Here is a 21,249-nt window from a genome sequence, read left to right as displayed (position 1 = left end):
CATATTTTACTGGGGTGAGGTGATATCTCATTGTGGTTTTGATTTGCATTTACTTGGTGATTAGTGATGCTCAGCATTCTTTCATATACAGGTGCCCATTTATTTGTTGTCTTTTGAGAAATATTCACTCAGGTTTATTACCCATTTTAAAAACAGATTATTTTTTATTTTATTTATTCTAATTTGTTGTATATGACAACAGAATGCAATTCAATTCATATTACACACATAGAGGACAATTTTTCATGTCTCTGATTGTATACAAAATAGAGTCACACCATTTGTGTTTTCATACATGTACCCAGGATAGTGATATCTGTCTCATTCCACCATCTTTCCTATCCCTGAACCCCCTCCCTTCCTTTCCCTCCCCTCTGCCCTATCCTAAGTTCTTCTCTTCCTCATATGTTTCCCCCACCCCACCCCCATACTCATTATGGATCAGCATGCTTATATATCAGAGAAAACATTCATCATTTGTTTTTTGAGGATTGGCTAACTTCACTTAGCATTATATTCTCTAGCTCCATCCATTTACCTGCAAAAGCCTGATTTTATTCTTTTTTAATGCTGAGTAATATTCTGTTGTGTATATATCCCGCATTTTCTTTATCCATTCATCTACTGAAGGGCGTCTAGGTTGGTTCCACAATTTAGCTTTGTGAATTGTGCTGCTATAAACATTGATGTGGTTGTTGATTGATTGTATATCGTCTTCTGAGAAGTGTCTGTTCAGTTATTTGGCCCATTTATTGATTGGGTTATTTGTTTTTTGGTGTTAAGGTTTTTGAGTTCTTTATATATCCTAGAGATTAGTGCTCTATCTGATGTGTGTTTGGTAAAAATTTACTCCCATTCTGTAGGGTCTCTATTCACTTCAATGATTGTTTCATTTGCTGCGAAGAAGCTTTTTAGTTTGAATCCATCCCATTTATTGATTCTTTATTTTAATTCTTGTGCTATAGGAGTCTTATTAAGGAAGTCAGGGCCTAATCCATTGTGATGAATATTTGGGCCTACTTTTTGTTGTAGTAGGAGCAGGTTCTTTAGTGTAATTTCTAGGTCCTTGATCCACTTTGAGTTGAGTTTTATGCATGATGAGAGATATAGGCTTAATTTCATTTTTTGTGTATGGATTTCCAGTTTTCACAGCACCATTTGTTGAAGAGGCTATCTTTTCTCCAATGTATGTTTTTGGCACCCTTGTCTAATACGAGATAACTGTATTTGTGTGGGTTTTTCTCTGTGTCCTCTATTCTATAGAATACTATACTATAGTATTCTATTGGTTTACAAGTCTATTTTGGTGCCAATTCTATGCCATTTTTGTTACTATTGCAATCGTAATACATCTTCTGAGAAGTGTCAGAAGCAATGTAGTATATAGTTTAATGTCTGGTATAGTGATGCCATGTGCTTCACTCTTCTTGCTAAGGATTGCTTTAGTTATTTTGGATCTCTTATTTTTTTCAGATGAATTTCATGACTGTCTTTTCTATTTCTATGAGGAATGTCATTGGAAGTTTGATTGGAATTGTATTAATTCTGTATAGTGATTTTGGTAGCATGATCATTTTGACAATATTAATTCTGCCTATCCAAGAACAAGGGAGATCTTTCCATCTTCCAAGGTCTTCTATAATTTCTTTCTTTAGCATTCTGTAGTTTTCATTGTAGAGGTCTTTTACCTCTTTCATTATGTTGATTCCCAAGTGATTCATTTATTTATTTTTCTGGGGCTATTGTAAATGGGGTAGTTTTTCTCGTTTCTCTTTCAGAGGATTTGTTACTGATATACATACAGAAATGCTTTTGATTTATGGGTGTTGATTTTATATCCTGCTGTTTTGCTTGCTGTGGAAAATATGGATGTTTTAACTGTATTGATTCTTACAATGCATGAACATGAGGTAGCTTTCTTTCATTCTCCTTAATTAATATTTTATAATTTTCATTAGAATGAGCTTTAAATTCCTCAGTTAAATTTATTCTTAGGCATTTTATTTGTTTTTATTATTATTCTAAATTGTTTCTATCTAACTTCAGAGAATTTGATATTGGCCTATAACAGTGCTACTGATTTTTGGATGTTTATTTTGTAATCTGCAAATTTATTTAGTAATTCTAATTTTTTTTGTTGTAGTCTTTATCAACTTATTAGATGAGGTTTTATTCAAACAGTGACAGTTTAAACCATTCTTTTTCAATTTAAATACATTTTATTTCTTTTTTCTGCTTGATTGCCTGATTGCCCTGGTTAGAACTTTCAGCCCTATGTTGAAGGGTTGAAAATTGGCCTCCTTGACTTACTTGTTCTAGATCTTAGAAATCTTTCAGCTTTTGCCCATTTTATATAATTTTAGCCATTGGCTTTTTATATATAGTCTTTACTATGTTGAGATACAATCCTTCTATACCACTTTGCTCAGCATTTTTATAAAGGATGCATGTTGAATTTTCTAAAATGACTTTCCTGCATCTATTGAGATGATTATATTGATATTTGTCTAGCCTGTAGATATAGTAAATCTTGTTAATTGATTTGTATATGTTGAACCATCCTTGCATTCTTCAGATGAATTTCACTTGATCAAGGTATATGATCTTTCTGATATGCTGTTGGATTTTGCTTGCTCCTGGTTTTTGAGGAATTTTTCATGTACATCAAATTGGCTTATAATTCTCTATTTTGGATTATATCCTTATCAGGGTAATTATTTGGAAAATTCCTTCCTATTCTCCTTTTTGGAATGTCCTAAGGAGACATGATATTAGTTCTTTAACTGTTCCATAGAGTTCTTCAGTACATTCATCTGGTCCTGTTCTTTTCTTTGATTGGGATAATTTCTACTATTGATTGAATCCACTAAGTGTTATTGATTGGTTTATTCAGCTTTTCTATTTATTCATAGTTTAGTCTTGGCTATTAGTATGTATCTAGAAATTTGTGAAATTCTTCTAGGTTATCCAGTCTGTTGGCATGTATTTGTTCGTAAAAATCTCTAATTATTTTATTTCTGTTGTGTCATTTGTAATGCCTTCACTTTTATCTCTGATTTTATATAAGACTTCTAGAAGTTTTTTTAATTTGTTTAGGTAAAAGTTTTTCTATTTTGCTTAGATTTTCAAGGAACCAGCACTGTTTCATGGATGTTTTGCATTGCTTTTTAAGGGTGATGAAGGCAACTCCTTCTCTCCTGATTACTTTGTTATGTCTTTTCTTTTTGTTATATTAAAAGCAGGCACCAGGATCTCTCACCTGATATCCAAACTTCTTGTGAAAGTAGTTTGGTATGGGTATAGCTGTTCAATTTGATGTGTCTGTTGAAGATGGTTGCTAGAGGATATTACTCAGCTGACATTTAATTCTGCTACCGACTATAGTTTTGAGTCATTTTATCTAGTTACAGGGATATTGGATTGCATGTAACTTACTTACATATTGGCATTTGCTGAAATATTTCTTATGTGAATTGCATGCTTGAGGCTGTTAAAGAAATTGTGGTGAATAAACTATGATATTGGACAGATTGAGATTTGCACAGAAACTGAAAAACTTGCAAATGTATATCTGGGGTCACTGAACACTTTACTGAGCCTCAGGGATTTAACACACACACACACACACATAAACAAATACAAACACACATTTGTGTGTCTCTGTTTCACACTTTTATGTAATCTACCTTTAGATCAAAAGAGTTTCTGCAGTTCCTGGGATATATGTGATATTTAGTGGGAAGAATCATAATTACACTACATTTAAAGCAATCTTTTGAAAATAGTCTTTTTAGGCCTTAATATTGTAATAAAAGCAATGTGAAGAAGCATTTACATATATTTCAAACTTTCAAAATGAGTATATTATTCCAAGTTGCAGGATTATAAAACCTCAATTTTAGAAAATATGAGTCAGTTTGGTAGTTTATCAATAATGCAGTTCTAAAGCATATTCAAGGATCTTGTACCATGCTTTACTTTGGAAACATGATTATGTATATGGATACCATGTTAATTCATTGAGATGTTTTCCTTATGGATAATATAAACATAAACCCCTCCTGAGATTCAAACTCCAGTTTAAAGCCTATAAGCTCTAAAGTACTGGATTTGCTTAAAGTGTTTCGGTTAAAGAAAAACAACCTAAACATCATCAAAATGTTGGCAGTCCCAAACTACTGTTCTTTTCTTCTGTTTTCATAAATAAAAATATTTTTCAAATATACCTTAAGATATAGTCTCTAAAGCTACATATTTTGTTTTTAAGGAAAATTTTTTTTTCTTCAACTGAAAATTCTGTTTTATTGTTCATCATTAAATTTTACATCACCCTATGAACTGGTCTTATTTGAAGATTCCTTAGCAGTATTAACATATTTTTTCATTTCACTTCAAAATTATTAGACTTACCAGTTGAAAAGTATTATTCTAACCAAGTGTGCTAAGATATGAGGTTAATAGAATGCCTGCTTTTATCAGGAGTTTTGTTTCTATTTAGTCCATTTTCTACTGTTTTTCTCAATATCAATACTATTTTCATTTCATGCTTTTAACATCTACATTAAGAGAAGAATTGAATTTAAATCTTCCAACTAGCTTCATACCTAGGCCTTAGCATTGTGTCATGTAGATATTTGGCATTTGATACACCTTTTGTGAATAAATAATCAGATTTTTCATTCTCTTGTTATTTTGAGTTTTTATTACGACAGAGGTTAAAGAATCCAATCAAACTGTTAAAGGGATATTGAGATAATTAAGTCACAGACTGAGTCCTCAAAAAAAAATTCTCCTATAGGTGAAAAATATACATGATTGACATAAGACCGGATGCAATAAATACTTTGAAAGATGCAATAAATACTCTGCAGTAAGTATTTTGAATAAGTCTCAGTTATTTCAGAGGTTTGAGTATCCTTGATCTGAAATACAATTCCAAAATATACCAAAGTTCAAAACTTTTTGAGCATCTGAACCATGCCACAAGTATAATTACACACCTGATCTCTTGTGATGAATTATAGTCAAAATTCAATTGCATTAAAAATATTGTATAAAATTAACTTTAGGGTATGTATATGAGGTATTATGAAAACTAAATAAGTTTTGTGTTCAGACTTATTCAATAAGATAGCTTTTTACATTTATACAAATATTCCAAAATGTGTAACACTTTTTAGTCCCAGACATTTCAGATAAGGTTGCATCCTGTACAAAGAATATAGGCTATTAGACAATGTGATGAATGTATCAGAAAAAAGTAAGGTAGGATTATAAATGGAATTGCATTCCAAATAGATAAATATAATTCAATGCCTTTCTGGAGAGATTTTCTCCCAAAAATGAGTTTTCAGTAGAACTCTAACACTCTGAAATTTCCTCGTATCTCTTTTTAAACTTATTCTATGTGATACCAATTATTGTACATTCACAAACTAGCATTAATTGTTCTGAACTTGAAATTATATTCTAAAATCTCATGGAAATATTAGTGCCTTTTACTGGGTGTACATCTGCTACCACTAAGTATGTACCATAGAAAAGAGTGGCTACAGTGATGTACATATTGGTATCTCTAATATTGGTAATGCTGGACCTTAGATTTTTTGAACTGAGGAGGCATGAGCTTTCTTATTCTTTTTTCCTCCATGTGTTATTAAACTGGACATTTATGGAAAACATAGTTGGGAAACCTCATTTCTCTTGATTACTTTTTGTATAGAAATAAACTGTCACATTTCTCTTTATATCTAGGTCTTCCTTTGTGAAGTCTCTTCCTCATACATTGAGAATGTTATAATTTCTAGTCTACTTTGTTAAGATAAATTAAGTTTAGGGTCAAATGCAAGGTAGTAAAAATTTTTCAAGTCAGTTAAACCTTCCAAATTACTTAAAGAGTAATATCTTCAAAAGTAATTATTCTCATAAAACATTATTTTTAAACCATGTCCCTTTCTTTATGTTTTTTTTTTTCCTGTTAACCAGCATTGACTCTTAAAAGGATCCCAATGCCACCCTACAAATTTACCACTTGGAGGAAAATTCTATCTTCTTGTCATAAGTTTAGTACTTACTATACATTAGCCTCCTTTATATTGAAAGCTTGCTTTCCAATTTCATTAGAGACTGATGCCAAACAGTAGAGCTAAAAATTCCACTGAGACAAATAAAACAAACAGTTTAATTTGTGTTTTACTCCCAGAGTTATCCCTTTGAGTATTATCTGGAAAACCTAAGATTTGGATTAGCACATAAAAAAAAGGATGTATTGTCTGAAAATAGGAAAGAGAAATAAAAAAAAAAGCAGGAGATAGGATACCCAATGACTGAGTTACTGTGTTTTTTTAGCTTATTTTTAAATGATTTACTTTGTATTTGTTGTTTTTAGATATACATGATAGTAGAGTGTATTTTGACATTTTATATATACATGGAATATAACTTATTCTAATTAGGAAAGACAGTAGAATTGCACATAACTTTCCTATGTTCACATGTGAATGTATCACCAATGAAACCTCCACATCATGTACAACCAAAAGAATGGGATCCTAATTAGAATTACCGTGATTCTAAAGAGGTTTCTAAGATGATCTCTGAAATACAGCCTATTTGTAATGAGAAATGTATAATGTTTGTTTAGGCATAGAATAGTATAGATAGTACAGGAATAAGATAACAGTGGTTCTTTGTTAAACTGCTTTGATCAAAAAGTGAAAGCGTTGTGATTTGTGTAACACACAATGAAATAAAAAACTACAATACTAATGTTAGGGTCATTTCATACAATAGATTTTTCATTAGGATAAGTTGGTAAACAAAGCATGAAGAGTTGAAATATACCTTGAGTTTGGGAGATAGAAGAGTTCAGTATAAAATAATACTCTTGGTCTAGAAAGAAGACACAGGGAATTATTACCACTGTCATCTACTCTCAGATTTTAAATAATAAATCATCATCTTTCTTAGGGGAAAAATATCTAGTACAAGCATCCATTGGATTTTTTTTTTTAACAACTGGGTACATATGTAGTTTGTCAGTTAATGGGACATCATTAATCCTCAGTTAATCTATTCCAATTTTCAGCAATGTCTTAAATTTTTTCTTATTACAATTGGATGAGATATATTAATATATGCATATCTCTCCCACTTCCAAACCTTTTATAGATGATTTTTTTCTTAGCTTCTCCACTCTAAACCATGAAAGAGCTCTTCATTACTATTTTGGTTCTTTGGCTTATTATGATATAGAATCAACAGAATGGGTAGAGATATGTGTCTGAAAAAGATAAAATTATTCCTACCAGATGCTTATGTTTATCCTTTTGTGTGCATGTGACAAATTCAGGAATTGGTAAAGTAGAAGAGATCCTAGAAAATTCTGGCGAGTCTAAGTTGATGTACATGATAAAGAGCTTAGGAGAAAAATGTGAGAGTTGTGAAGAATTGCTAAGTGAAAAGCTTTGGAGTAAATGTAAGGTGTGAAATAATTCAGAAATAAAAGAATGCTGAAAGTGTCATAGGGATAAAGTCATATAAAAATAAAAGCTATAAATTTATTTTAAAATTATTTCTGGTAATTGGTTTTTCTCCAAAACATGGAGGTCCATTTCATATCATATTGAAATAAAGTTCCTAAACTTTCACTTTTCTTGTTTATATTTCTCTTTGGCACTGTTCATTCAGAATTTGACAAATAATTTTATTTTTTTAATTTAATTGATTTTATTTTTTAATACACAACATCGGATTGAATTATAATTCTTATTACACGTATAGAGCACAATTTTTCATTTCTTTGTATATAAATTATATTCATGCCAATTCATGTCTTTATACATGTACTTTGGGGTTTTTTTTGCATTACAATTTTTATTACACATATATACCACAATTTTTCATATCTCTGTTTGTATATAAAGTAGCTTAACACCCAATTCATGTCTTCATACATGTACTTTGGATAATGAGGTTCATCACATTTCACCATCCTTGCTAATCCCCTGCCCCCTCCCTTTCCTTTCCACCCTTCTTCCCTATCTAGAATTCATCTATTTGATGAATGCCATAGACCATTTTCAGTAATGAGTAAACAGTACATCCTTGTGAACTAGATTCTAGGTGGGGAAATGTAACTCAAGCAAACAAACAAATAAAATTGTGATAAATCTTATAATCAAAACAAATAGGGTGCTGGGCACGGTGGCACATGCCTGCAATCTCAATAGCTCAGGAGTCTGAAACAAGAGGATTGCGAGTTCAAAGCTAGCCTCAGCAAAAAGTGAGGCACTAAAAAACTCAGTGAGACCCTGTCTCCAAATAAAATTTAAAAAATAGGACTGGTGATGTGGCTCAGTGGTCTAGTGCCCCTGAGTTCAACCCCTGAGACCCTCCCCTGCAAAAAATAAAATAAAGAAAAAATCAAGAAGAGGAGGGAGATTATTTTTCACAAGGTTGTTATAGGATTTTCTGAGGGGATAATATTTTAAGTTCAGACCAGAAGAGTAGGAGCTAATCATGTGAAGTATGGGAAGGAGTGTTCCAGGCAGGGGGAAGAGTCTGCATAAAGACTAGAGGCAGGCAATAGCTTCCTTTTTAAATTTTTATTATTAGTTGTTCAAAACATTACATAGTTCTTGACATATCATATTTCATACATTTGATTCAAGTGGGTTATGAACTCCCATTTTTACCCTGTATACAGATTGCAGAATCACATGGGTTACACATCCACTTTTTTACATAGTGCCATACTTGTTATACAAAATTACATATAAGAGGAAGTGAGGGGGGAAAAAATCAAGGGGGAGAAATGAATTACAGTAGATGGGATAGAGAGAGAAGATGGGAGGGGAGGGGAGGGGAGGGGAGGGGGATAGTAGAGGATAGGATAGGCAGCAGAACACAGCAATAGCTTCTTTTGTTTGAGATTCCTTCAGGAGACTGAATGAAGTCTAGAGTGACAGAAGTATAATGAACTAAGTCAAGAGTAGCATGAGATAAATGAGCGAGCTATTTAGTCAGAGGCCTCATTTTACTGAGATTTTGTACCTCATAGTAAAGACTTAGTATTCTTAAATTACATTTAAAGACAAAAAGAAATATGATCAGGTTTACAACTTGAACCATGTAAATGTATCTTGTATATACTAAAAGAAGATATTTGTGATTGACCTTGACTGGGAAGAGATAATTATAACTTTATTTTTTTTTCTTTTTTTTTTCTTTTTTTTTATTTATTTTTTTATTGGTTGTTCAAATCATAACTTTAAAGAAATAACAGTAGAAATGCAAAAAGTTGAACAGATTTGAGACCTATTTTGGAGGTTGAATTTGCCAAGAATGCTCATGACTTACGTATACAGTTTCATAAAAGGGTTACAGAACAAAGTTCTTCTGATTTGAACAGGAGAATAGTATTTTCCAAGAAGAGGAAGATGTACGTCATAAGAAAGTGGAGCCCAGATCTCTTGTTACATTTTCTCTACTTAAATGTGACTTATACACTGCTTAATTTCACAGTAATTTAGTGGGTAAACGTCTATCTTTTCATGTTCCTGGTTTTCTGTAACTTTTAAACATATTTCTCTGTCCTGACACAATATACCAACTATTGTTCTGATCAGAAGTGATAGGATAAGAGTGCCATTTTTTCCCTTTCTAAAGTAAATATTAATATAAGTTAGAGTCACATTGTACAAAGGGGTTCTAATTAGTTTTCTCTTAAATATCTTGGGTCTCTTATCATTCATCCTTTAAATCATATGATGTATTCAATTAATTATTTTTGCCCAAATGTAATATCTCTTCCTATTTAACTTCATGTATTTAATTTGACCCACTGCTCCAGTCTGTGGATATGCCATGTTTTAGACTGCTGTCTGGTGTTCAAAGATTTTGTTCCTTTACCATTTCTTCTGAAAATGTGATAAACATTTCTTTTATATTTTGAGTCAAATCATACATACACATATTGATCAAGATATGATTGAGAACAGATCTGTTTATAATGAAATTATAGACGTTCTTTCAGAGTGGTATCATTTTATTAATTCTCACTTTTTTCCATATGATCACTCAAGTGCTTTACCTAATCATATTGTTATTTTTTAAGTAAAGAAAGATATATCAAACATACTACTGATTTAGGTTTACCATACACAAATATTTGAACTGAATTACCTTGAGCCTGTTAAAAATTAAATTATATCTAATGCAATTAATTTGTTGTCAACTTATAATGTCAAATGTTATCAAATATTCTTAAAATATTTTCTAAAATTATTGAAGACCAGTGTGAGGATTAGAGTGCTACAGAGAATAGAATATGCTTTTGCTATAGAAAACAAAATGTTTAGTAGATCATTCTTAGTCTTCTGATAACTTTTCCTTCTCCATGGTCTCATAGATCAGTCAATAATGGTCACATTGTTTCTTTTTCTTTTTGAAATATATAGAACAGAAAAGTACATTTTCATTATGTTGGTAGTTTGTGTGAGCTTTAACTTAGAGACTTTAGCTTATATAAATAGGTTTATTTAGAGATCTAGACTGATTATCTTACTACAGATTTATTCCACTATAAAGTATGAAATCTTGGTAATAAATTTTTCTTTTCTAAAATTAAACAAGGAAAACTATTTTAAATTATGACAAACAATGATGTTTGGATACATGATAAAAGGTAAATGGGGGGAACTAAAGAAATGATATTTTGAAAATAAATTTGCTAGCTACTTATTTAATTTCTGGCCTTTTAAATTTCATGATTCTATAAATTAACTATGATAGAGATAATGCATCTCAGATTTGACGTAGTGTTTTTTTCTTTATCATTCTGAGGCAACATAAAGGAATAAATACTTGTGAAAACCAAATTGTTGAGAACATGCATTATTTTCTTATGGGTAGGATAAAAATGTGGCATCTAAAAGACTATTTCTATGATTCAAATGGACTTTGAAGTGATTTTTTCACATGTGATGAATTGTATTGTTAGCAAGAAAAGATAGGGAAGTTATCAAAATAGAGTAAAATCCTCAGAAGTAGGAAGATACAAGAATCATACTGTATGATAAGGATTTATAGAAAATTTGAGGTGGAAAAGCATTTGACAATTTTTTTCAGATTTAATTGCAACATAGTGTTCTATGCTATTTTTGTCATATTTAATATAAAAATAGATTTAAATGAAAACAGATTCAACATTACCTAAAAATCACATCACATTTTGATATTATGAATTATAATCATTATTGGTAACCTTAAGAAAAATTTGTAAATATATAAAGTACAAAGACCATTATTGAGGTCTAAAGTACCCTGCTTATTTGTATTCTAGCAAAAACTAGTGATATTGTCATGTAAAGACTTAAAAGAAATTATCTTAGAGTTGATGAGTGAAAGCTATTTCATTGAAGAATAAATTCATGAACAGATAATACTTAGTACCTGCAATGAACAATAAAATATCCTAGCAACTTGCGACATTGCAGACTTGTTTTCAATATGATAAATTAGAGAATACCATGTATTAATAATATATATTTCTAATAATAATAATATAGATTTCATTAAACATATCTATGTTATGTGGTGTAGAGAGAAAACATATCCAAGTGGTTTTTACTAAAAGGTAGAATAAAAGAATAAAGGAGGTTTGAATCAGTGGACAAGTAAAAATACTGATGAAAATATGAGAATGATTTCTCTATTTTGAAATCCTCTTCTATGACTTTAATTCTCATAGACATAAAGATCTCTATGAGAGCTTGCAGGGTGAAAAAGCTCACCTCCTGTTTTTTTATGTATTAAATGAGCTAATATCTGTAAAGAGCTTAAAATAATGGCAGGTGATAAACTCTATGTAAATGTTATATATTCAAATATGCAAAAGCAAACATCTCAGAAAGATCTAGCTTCAGGTGAATATTTGCTAAGCTTTTAGAATTTAGATCAGTGTTTATTATCAAGGAAAGCACATTATCCTGCAAAAGTTGTAATGTACAAACATATACATCCTTTTATGGTCTTCGTTTTTCTACCTGTGACAGAGATAATTATTTGCCCATTTTTATCTGTCCTTTGTTCCCCCTTCTCTTCTTCTTAGTAAGAGGCCTTCAATTTTACTCCAGTACCCCCTCCTTTTTTTTTTCCTAGTTTAAAGGCCATATTCCTTACCCTCTCCTTTGTAACTGTGAGTGGTCAGTGAGATCTTAGTAGAAGTGATTAGTAGAATCTCTGAGAAGAGATAAGAAATATGATTGTGCCCTTTTTAAATTTTCTCTTCTTCCATCTTCCAGACTGAAATGTAGACAAGGTGTTTGAAGCTCTAGAATCTCTCTGGAATGATGAGAGAACTTTGAGGATAGAAGCAATGCATGCAATAAAATAGAGATGATTCCCTCATGACCTGATAAAACCTCTGGAATAGTCCTGGCTGGACTCTGAAGAGAAAAAGAGTTAATAAAACATTACAATACAGACATACAGTTTACATTGACAATGCCCCCATTTTTTGATGAAGCTCCTCTTCAACTTGTTATTCCTCCCAGTCATATTTGATCCACTTGTTTTTTTTCAGATTTTTAATTATGCTGACCACCCCCACCACATTCTTCTTGTGTTACTGTTCCTCCTTTTCCAGCTTATGTTGCTGTCATCATTGTTCTGTGAAGTAAATTTTCTTTCTCTGAATCTTCCTTTAGACTTTCTGGACAAACACTATAGTGTGTTTCTTTGCTGTCTCCTTATGGCATTCTCTGGACAGGTCTCCTTTATCCTCCATCTCTTTTGTAGCTTTATCTAAGGTATATTATTAACTCTTAATAGAAGGACAGTTTATCAAAATATTACAGAAAGGAAGATTTTTTAAATTTTTTTCTTAACTCTGCCTATTTTCCAGATTTCTTTTTAATTAAAGTCAATTATAATATTATATATTGCATATGAAAGCTCTTTGGGAACTCTAAAACATATGAGATGCTATCAGTGCTTTTATTTTATTTTCACAGGATATTTATTCTTCTGTTGATCTTAAAAAAGCTAGTGGACAGAGAAAAAATGTTTCTCCCATTATATATGGATTAAAAACAAAAGATATTGGCAGGAAATCAAAAAAATCAAGTCATCTCTTTCAAGAAGGTAAGTTATATAAATTTTAATTATATTTAAAAATATATTTTGATGACTAAATAAAGCACTGCCCATTGGGAAGAATGACTTGAACTCTAAATAAATACAAGAGTCAATGAAATATACAAATTCATGAATTCCATGAATTTCAAGAACCTAATATTTGGAAGAACCTAGATATTTGGAAGTGGGTAAATTGGATAGCAAGAATTACACTGAATTGATTGTTTTGTTATTGTATGGTTTTGTCCGTATTACACCTTCTTTGAGAACTATATGAAGTATCAGATTAATCACAAATTTTGAAATTAAAAAGTGATATTAAATTTACTTCAACTTTGTAATTATTTTTGTTATATAAATGAGTATTATTAAATTTTGGTTGTAAATATGCATTCTTTTATTTTTAAAGATTTTTTAAAATGAGAAAATGTTATAAGAGACATTCTTTTTTCTATCATCTTTCACAGAAGTATTATAAAGCCTTTTAATTTGAAAATCAGTTATCTAAAGGGATCCTCTTTAATTCACAAATACTTAATTCTTTCTATTTTATAAAATTCCATGTTGGTATCTTTATCTTGGTTATTTTCTTTTCTTGCATGTAAAACTGGTCACTCTGCTAGATCCACATCTGCCAGTGACTTGTTGCTTATTTTATCTGTACATCATTATTTTCATGTACTTCATAAAGTTCTATGTCTTTTATTTAAATGTAATTTTATTTTTATATGATGTTTTAAACCTTTAGGCTTATAAACCAAACTGGAATAAAAGGAAAAATAGGAGTCCATGCTACATACCCCTCCACTCATTCCTTTTACTACTTCAAGGCCATTTAATTCAATAATTTTATTATATTAAAATTAAAAATAAATAATTTGAGCTTAATCAGAAAATCTCTTTTTCAAATTTAGATTTAATCTATAGGTTTCTACTATGAAAGATTGAGATTTTATTCTCTTATAATTCTCCTTAACACATACACTTACCTATAACCTTCTCTCTTCTCCTAATAGAATTATAACATCACTATTTGGAGTTAACTAATATTTCATTTGTATTTATTTTGACTAAGTAAATACTGCCCACAGCTGGGCCACATTATTTTAGGAATAAATTTGTTTTTTTATGCAGTTTTTTGTTGAAAATGTGTTTTCAAATCTCTTACACCATTCAAACTACTGCCAATTCAAATATACCCACATTTTTAAAAAAAGATAATCCTTCTGGATCCCATCTTTTTACTCTTTTAATTTTATTGCTGTACTTCCTATGATAGCTGTTATTTTGGCACTTTCCTTCCACCGTGATCTTGAGAGTTTATCTCTCTCTAATCTGTTGAAACCCTTGTTTCCAGGATTCTATATCATGTTCTTTCTTGGTTTATTTTCTTCTTTTAATGAGAGGCCTTCTCTATTACTGACAACTTATGCATAGAGGTTAAATTTTTTTAAAATTTAAAAGCCTAAGCTTGTCTTTATGCCACACCTAATTTGGTAGATGATGAGATTAAGTGCAATTAAATACAGAATGTTTTTCAATTTTCTTTCTTTTTTTAGAATTACTTCCTTGCTTTCTAGATACCAGTGTTACTTTTGGCATCCATTGCCATTTAGTTCTTGATCTGATGTGTGTGAACTTCTGTTTGTTGTTGATTGTCACCTTTCACTGTAAATAAGCAGTTTTTATGTCAGGTATTCAAGTATTTCATAAGTGATTTGTCTCAGTTTTAGTTTGATTAGCTGGGTTTTCTCTCTATTCAGTTTATTGTGCTTTTTCAATCTGAAAAATTTTGTCCTTCAGTTCTGGGTATTTTTCTTATATCATTTTTCTGTTAAACATCCATAACATAATCATAATTCTACAGTTTGGTAATATTAAGCAATTTTATATTGTTGCGCAACGATCGTAATCACCCGTCTATCTCCAGAACTTTTCTATCTTCCTCAACTGAAGCTCCATACTCATTATACATTTACTTTGATCATCCTTGGCATTCCACCTCCTGGCACCACCATCTACTTTTCTTCTCTGGAATTTGATTACTCTAGTTATCTCATACAAGAGACTTCATATACTATCTGTTCTTCCGTAATTGAGTTTGGTCACTTAAGGATTAAGTTTATAACTTTCATCTGTGCTGTATCATGTATCAGGATTTCTCTCTTTTTTAAGGCTGAATAAAATTCTTATATATGTATATAGCCTATTTTGCTTATCCACTCATTCACCAATAGACACTTGATTTTCTTCCATGTTTTAGCTATTGTGAATAATATTGCTATGAACATGAGTGTGGAATATGTCTTTGAACCCCTGCTTTGGGAGGATCTCGCTTATTTTCTTTATTTCCTTCCTTCCTTTTTCTTTCTTTTTTGATATGGGGATCACATTATGGTGTCCATGTTCTAAAATTCTTAGGCTCAAGTGATCCTCCAACCTCAGCTTCCCAAGTAACTGGGACTTGCATGCCACTGCATCCAGCTTTGATGATTCTATTTTTAATTTTTCAGGAACTATTTTCTGTAGCAGCTTTACCATTTTATGTTCCCACAAACCAGTGTATAATTGTACAAATTGGTCCAAATCTTGGTCAAAACTTATAACTAATTTCTCATTCATTTATTTATTTTTTATTTTGATAAGAGTTCTCACTAAGTTGCAAAACCTGGCCTCCAACTTGCAATTCTCCTGCCTCAATATCCTGAGTTGCCAGTAGTACAGGCATGTGCCAACACAGCAAGTAACAATCTTCTTATTTGATTGTTTATTTTAAATGTGGCTAATAGTAGGATTTCTTATATATTTTGGATACCAATCTGTTATCAAGTAAATGATTTGAAAATGATTTCCTTTCATTGTGTGAATTGCCTTTTCATTCTATTAGTAGTGTCTGTGACATACAAAAGCATTCTAAGTCCAAATTATTTACTTTTTTTTAAAGAGAGAGAGAGAGAGGAGAGAGAGAGAGAGAATTTTTAATATTTATTTTTTAGTTCTCGGCGGACATAACATCTGTGTTGGTATGTGGTGCTGAGGATCGAACCCGGGCCGCACGCATGCCAGGAGAGCGCGCTACCACTTGAGCCACATCCCCAGCCCCCAAATTATTTACTTTTAATTTTATTTCGTATGCTTTTTGTGTCATATCTAAGAAATCACTGAGAACACCAATCTCTTGGAGCTTTTTCTCTGTTCTATGGGTTTTATGATCTTTTTTGGTGGTAGGGGGTTCAGGGATTGAACCCAGGGGAACTAAACCACTGAGCAATATTCTCAGACCTTTTTAAACATTTTATTTATAGATAGGGTCTTTCTGAGTTGCTTAGGGCCTCGCTAAGTTGCTGAGGATGGCTTTAAACTCAAATCCTGCCTCAGCCTCGCTAGCCTCTGAGATTATAGACATGAGTCATTGTACCCAGTGAGTTTTATAATTTTAACTCAATGTTTAGGTTCTTCATTAACTTTGGATTGATTTTTTTATATAAAATATGAATTCAAACTCACTTATTTTCATGTGGATATTCAGTTTTAAAAGCCCTAATTGTGAAAAAAGACTTCCTACCCACTGAATGTTCTTGAAACTTTTATTGGAAATCATTTGACCATATATTAAATAGTTTATATCTAGGCAGTCTATTCTATTCTATTGGTATAAATGTCTTTTGTTATTCCATATGTTGTTTTAAAAATATATTCATTTTAAATTTATGTATAAAACATAAAATTGTACATATAAAAGGGATACCATGATATATTTTAAGAAATATGTATAGTGTAATATTTAAATAAACATATATATCTTCTCAAACATTAATTATTTATTTATGGTGAAATCTTTCAATATCCTTTCTTCTAGCTTTTTGAAATGCACAGTACATTATTGTTATCATTGTACAATAACCCCAGAATTTCTTATTTCTATCTAACTGGAATGTAGTAACCATAGATCAATCTTTCTCCATCCCTTCTCCTACCACACTCTCCCTGCATTTTGTACCCCCCAGTCTAGATTTTTTTAGATTCCACCTCTGAGTAAGATCATGCAGTACTTGTTTTTCTGCACGTGCTTTATTTCACTTAATATGATGATCTTCATTTCCATCCATGTTATTGTAAATGACAGGACTTAATTCTTTTTATGACTGAATAGTATTCCATCATATAAATGTACCAAGTTGTCCTTATCCATTTATCAGGTGATGGACACATAAATTATTTCTATTTCCTGGGTATTATGATTAATGATGCAATGAATATGGAAATATAGATATCTCTTTAGAATACTAATTAATTTCCATTGGATATATATCCATGAGTGGGATTGATAAATCTTTTGTTGTTGTTGTTGTTGGACACAATACCTTTATTTTACTTTTTTAAATTTTTTTATGTGGTGCTGAGGATCGAACCCAGGGCCTTGCACATGCCAGGTGAGTGCTCTACTGCTAAGTCATAACCCTAGTCCTGAGATTGTTAAATCTTAATAGTTCTATTTTTAATTACTTGAAGAAACCTTCTTACTTTTTCCCATAATGGCTATACTAACTTACATTCCCAACAACAGTGTGTAATGATTCCCTTTTTTCCACATACTTGCCAGTTTTTGTTATGTGTAAACTTTTTGAAAAATAGCTATTATTATTGGGGTAGAATTATATCTCATTGAGGTTTTGATTTGCTTTTCTCTGATGATTAATAATGTTGAGTGATTTTTGTATACGTGCATATAGATGCTGTGATAATGGGTACATACATATTGAAAATTGTTATTTTCTCTTGCTGAATGGACCCCTGTATCATTACATAATAATGTACATTTCTTTTTACTGATTTTAGTTTAAAGTTAATTCTATACAAGTATCGTTACTCTTGTTTTCCTTTGGATTCAATTCGCATGGAATATCTTATTTCATCCATTCATTTTTCATCTATATGTATCATTAGAGGTGCAGTGTTTTTTTTTTTGTTTTGTTTGTTTTTGTAAGCAACATAGAGTTGTGTCTTATTTTTTAATCTATTCAATTACTCCATTTTTTAAAATTTTAGAATATAATCCATTTATACTCAAGATGATTAAGTATTAATACCACTGCTTTGTAACTTGTTTTCTAGTTTTTGTAGTTTATTTTTCTTTCTCTGTTTTATAGATCTCCTTTGCATTAAAATGATATGCTCTCCTGGTTTGCTTTAATTACGTACTTATTTTTAGTTTGCATGTTATAGATTTTTGCTTTTTAGTTATCATGAGGCTTACAAAAAACATTTTTGATTACAGAAAACTATTTTGAAATGATACCAGCTTAACATTATCTTAAGGATAAGAACAGAAACAAACAAGAATAAGAGAAAATATATGAGAAAACTACACCTTCATTCCATTTCTCTCCATATTTAAAATTTTTGATATCCAATTTTACATCTTTCTTTTAACATATTAATTGCATTTATTAATATAGTTATTATTTTTAATTATTTTATTTTTTAGACTTCATACTAGAGAAATGAATGATTAATGCACCAGTTTTAAAATATTAGAACATTATGAAATTGTGTAATTACTTTGCTAGAGAATTTTATGTCTTCTATGTTTTTTTTCTTATTTCTTAGTATCTCTTTCTGTTTGAAGCACTGCCTTTTATTTTCTTGTAGAACAGATTTGCCAGAGGTTCTTATTCTTAGCTTTTTTTTTTTTCATCTGAGACCATCTTTATCTTTTTTTTTCATTTCTGAAGGATAGCTTTGCTGGGTACATTGTTCTCAGCTGACAGATTTCTTTTTTCCTTTAGTACTAAGAAAATCTTCCCATACTTTTTCCTGGCCTGCCAAGTTTCTGTGGAGAAGTCAACTACAAGGTGAATTGGAATACCATTCTGTGTTGTTTCTTTTCTCTTGTAGCCTGAGAATCTTTTATATCTTTCACTTTTGAGATCAATATTGTAAGATGTCATGGGATAGATTTGGCTGAGTTAAAATTATGACCTTTGACCTTCTAATTCTGTTTATATGTTATCCTTCTCTATATTTGGGAAGTTTTTTATTACTTCTTTGAATAAACTTTCTACCTTTTTGACATTCGCAAGTCCTTTTTGTACCTCAAGAAGCCGAATATTTGTTCTTTTAGCGTGCTTTCTTTATTTCTTATCATTCTTTTTCCATTTTTCTCATCCAACTCTGTATTTTCATTAGCCTGTCATCAAGTACACTAATTCTTCTGTTTCATCTACTGTTATTGATGACTTCAATTATATTTTTAATTTTCTTGAGTGTATTTTCCAGCTCAAGAATTTCTGTTTGATTTTTAAAATTGCTTCCATCTCTTTATAAAATTTCCTTACTAGTGTATTGAATTGTTTCTCTGTCTTTCATTCAAGCTCATTGAATTTCTTTTTAAACAACTGTTTTAAATCCTCTGAGCATTTTGTCATACTGATTATTTTCTGGTCATTTTCTTGCACACTATTTTACTGGGTGAGATCATGGTTTCCTGAATGCTTCTGATGGGAGCTGGGGATATAGCTTAGTTGGTAGAGTGTTTGCCTCACATGCACAAAGCCTGGGTCCAGTCCCCAGCATCTCAAGAAAAAAAAGATCTGAATGCTTCTGATGCTTGTTGGCATGCAATATCATTTGGATGTTAAGGGATTTTAATCTTCTTATTTGTGTGTGTGTGTGTGTGTGTGTGTGTATGTATATGTTCTCCAGAAATTCTAACCATGCCACTGATTCTCTCTGAACTCCTTATCCTTTCTGCTGCTTCAGCACTGGATAATATCTATGTGCATGCTCTTGGTGTATTATCATTATTTCAGTACTCAAGATAAATTTAAGCCTACTTCTATCTCCAATACACTTTTTGGCATGTAGTCCAGAATGAACTAGGAAAGCACATAAAAAGAGTAGTCTGTTCTCAGAAGCTTTCTCCCTAGGACTTGGTTAGGCCTCCAATATAACCAGCCTGAGGTTAGACATTGGGGATTCTGACCAACTCTGTCTGGGCAGAGTCATCATAAATGACCAGCTTCAGCTCCTATATAATATCTGTGGTCACCATTGCCAACAAACTATGCTATACCCTTATCCCATAGCATATGAAGACCAGAACAAAACTGAGCTAGGCTCAAGGCTTACATTGCTATCTATGGGCTGCCTATTTCTCAGACCCATGTATGACTCAAAATTACTGCATTCAGCCTCAGATGATGCTAACTGAAATGCAAATCTCATAGATTGGGGTCATGCATATGTCTTACCCTGGCACTGGAGATGTGTCAGGGGAAACTTTAGATGGTCCATTAGGATTCTCCCAGTGTTAAGTTTTACCAAACTACCACTAAGTTCCTTAACTGAATCTTGTGCTTTCTATCATATCCTGTACCCAGTGAATGGGGTCTTTCACCACACTGTTCTGCTCAAGGTTGAGGGATGGGTGGTAGAGACATTCCCTTAGCTACCAAGTCTCATGTTAAACTGGGTTACTTAACAAGTCTCACAGCCATAGAAAAATGCAGTCTTGGAAGGAGGGAACATATGCCTAAGGATTAGCAATGATTCAAGCAAAAACTTGATTCTATCCTAGTGGTGCACAAGTCACCGGGTGACCTGTTCTAGCTCTGATTGTAGGCTCTGGCCTATATACAGGTCTTCACTTTATAGTGAGTGCTGGTTCTCACCTAGTGCTGGTCTTCACTTTATAGTGAATGCTGGTTCTCACCCCACTGAGCTCTAAAACAAAGCCTTATGTTTCTTTTTTGTGCACTGCTCAAGAGCAGGTGGAGTCTTATTTCCTGTCTGCCTCCAGAGGTTAGAGGTTGGAGAATGGAAGGAGGAAGAAGTCAGTACTTGGCCTGTAGTAGTTCCAGCTCAGACCATGGGAAATGGCCTGGCAGCAAGGCTAGTGAAATTTATCTGGCATGTCTGGCTTTGGGAATCACCACAGCAAACCTGGTACTGGGTGTCAAATCTAAGGCCTGGACTTAATGCTCTCTCCCTTCCTGAAGCAGAGATGTGCCTCTCTCCATGCTGGGATTATTAGAACTGGGGGAAGGATGACTCTGGCAACTCTCCTGTCTGCCTTCTTCAAGACCTCTCTTTATTTTGTTATACTGC

At 31.8% G+C, this 21,249-nt stretch overlaps 1 protein-coding gene across 1 annotated transcript in view; it reads left to right on the top strand.

Moving 5' to 3' along the window:
* The window catches only part of Lrriq3 (leucine rich repeats and IQ motif containing 3), a 162,159-nt gene that overhangs the window by 88,602 nt on the left and 52,308 nt on the right, over positions 1-21,249 (top strand). The window contains exon 6 of the mRNA XM_005330713.4: positions 13,017-13,146. Within this exon, the coding sequence (XP_005330770.1) occupies positions 13,017-13,146 (130 nt within the window). The remainder of the gene's footprint in view (positions 1-13,016; positions 13,147-21,249) is intronic.

Source organism: Ictidomys tridecemlineatus, chromosome 11 (genome assembly GCF_052094955.1).
Source record: "Ictidomys tridecemlineatus isolate mIctTri1 chromosome 11, mIctTri1.hap1, whole genome shotgun sequence".
Classification (NCBI taxonomy): domain Eukaryota; kingdom Metazoa; phylum Chordata; class Mammalia; order Rodentia; family Sciuridae; genus Ictidomys; species Ictidomys tridecemlineatus.
Note: the sequence above shows the minus strand (reverse complement) of the source record. Positions and strands in the feature narration are given on the sequence as shown.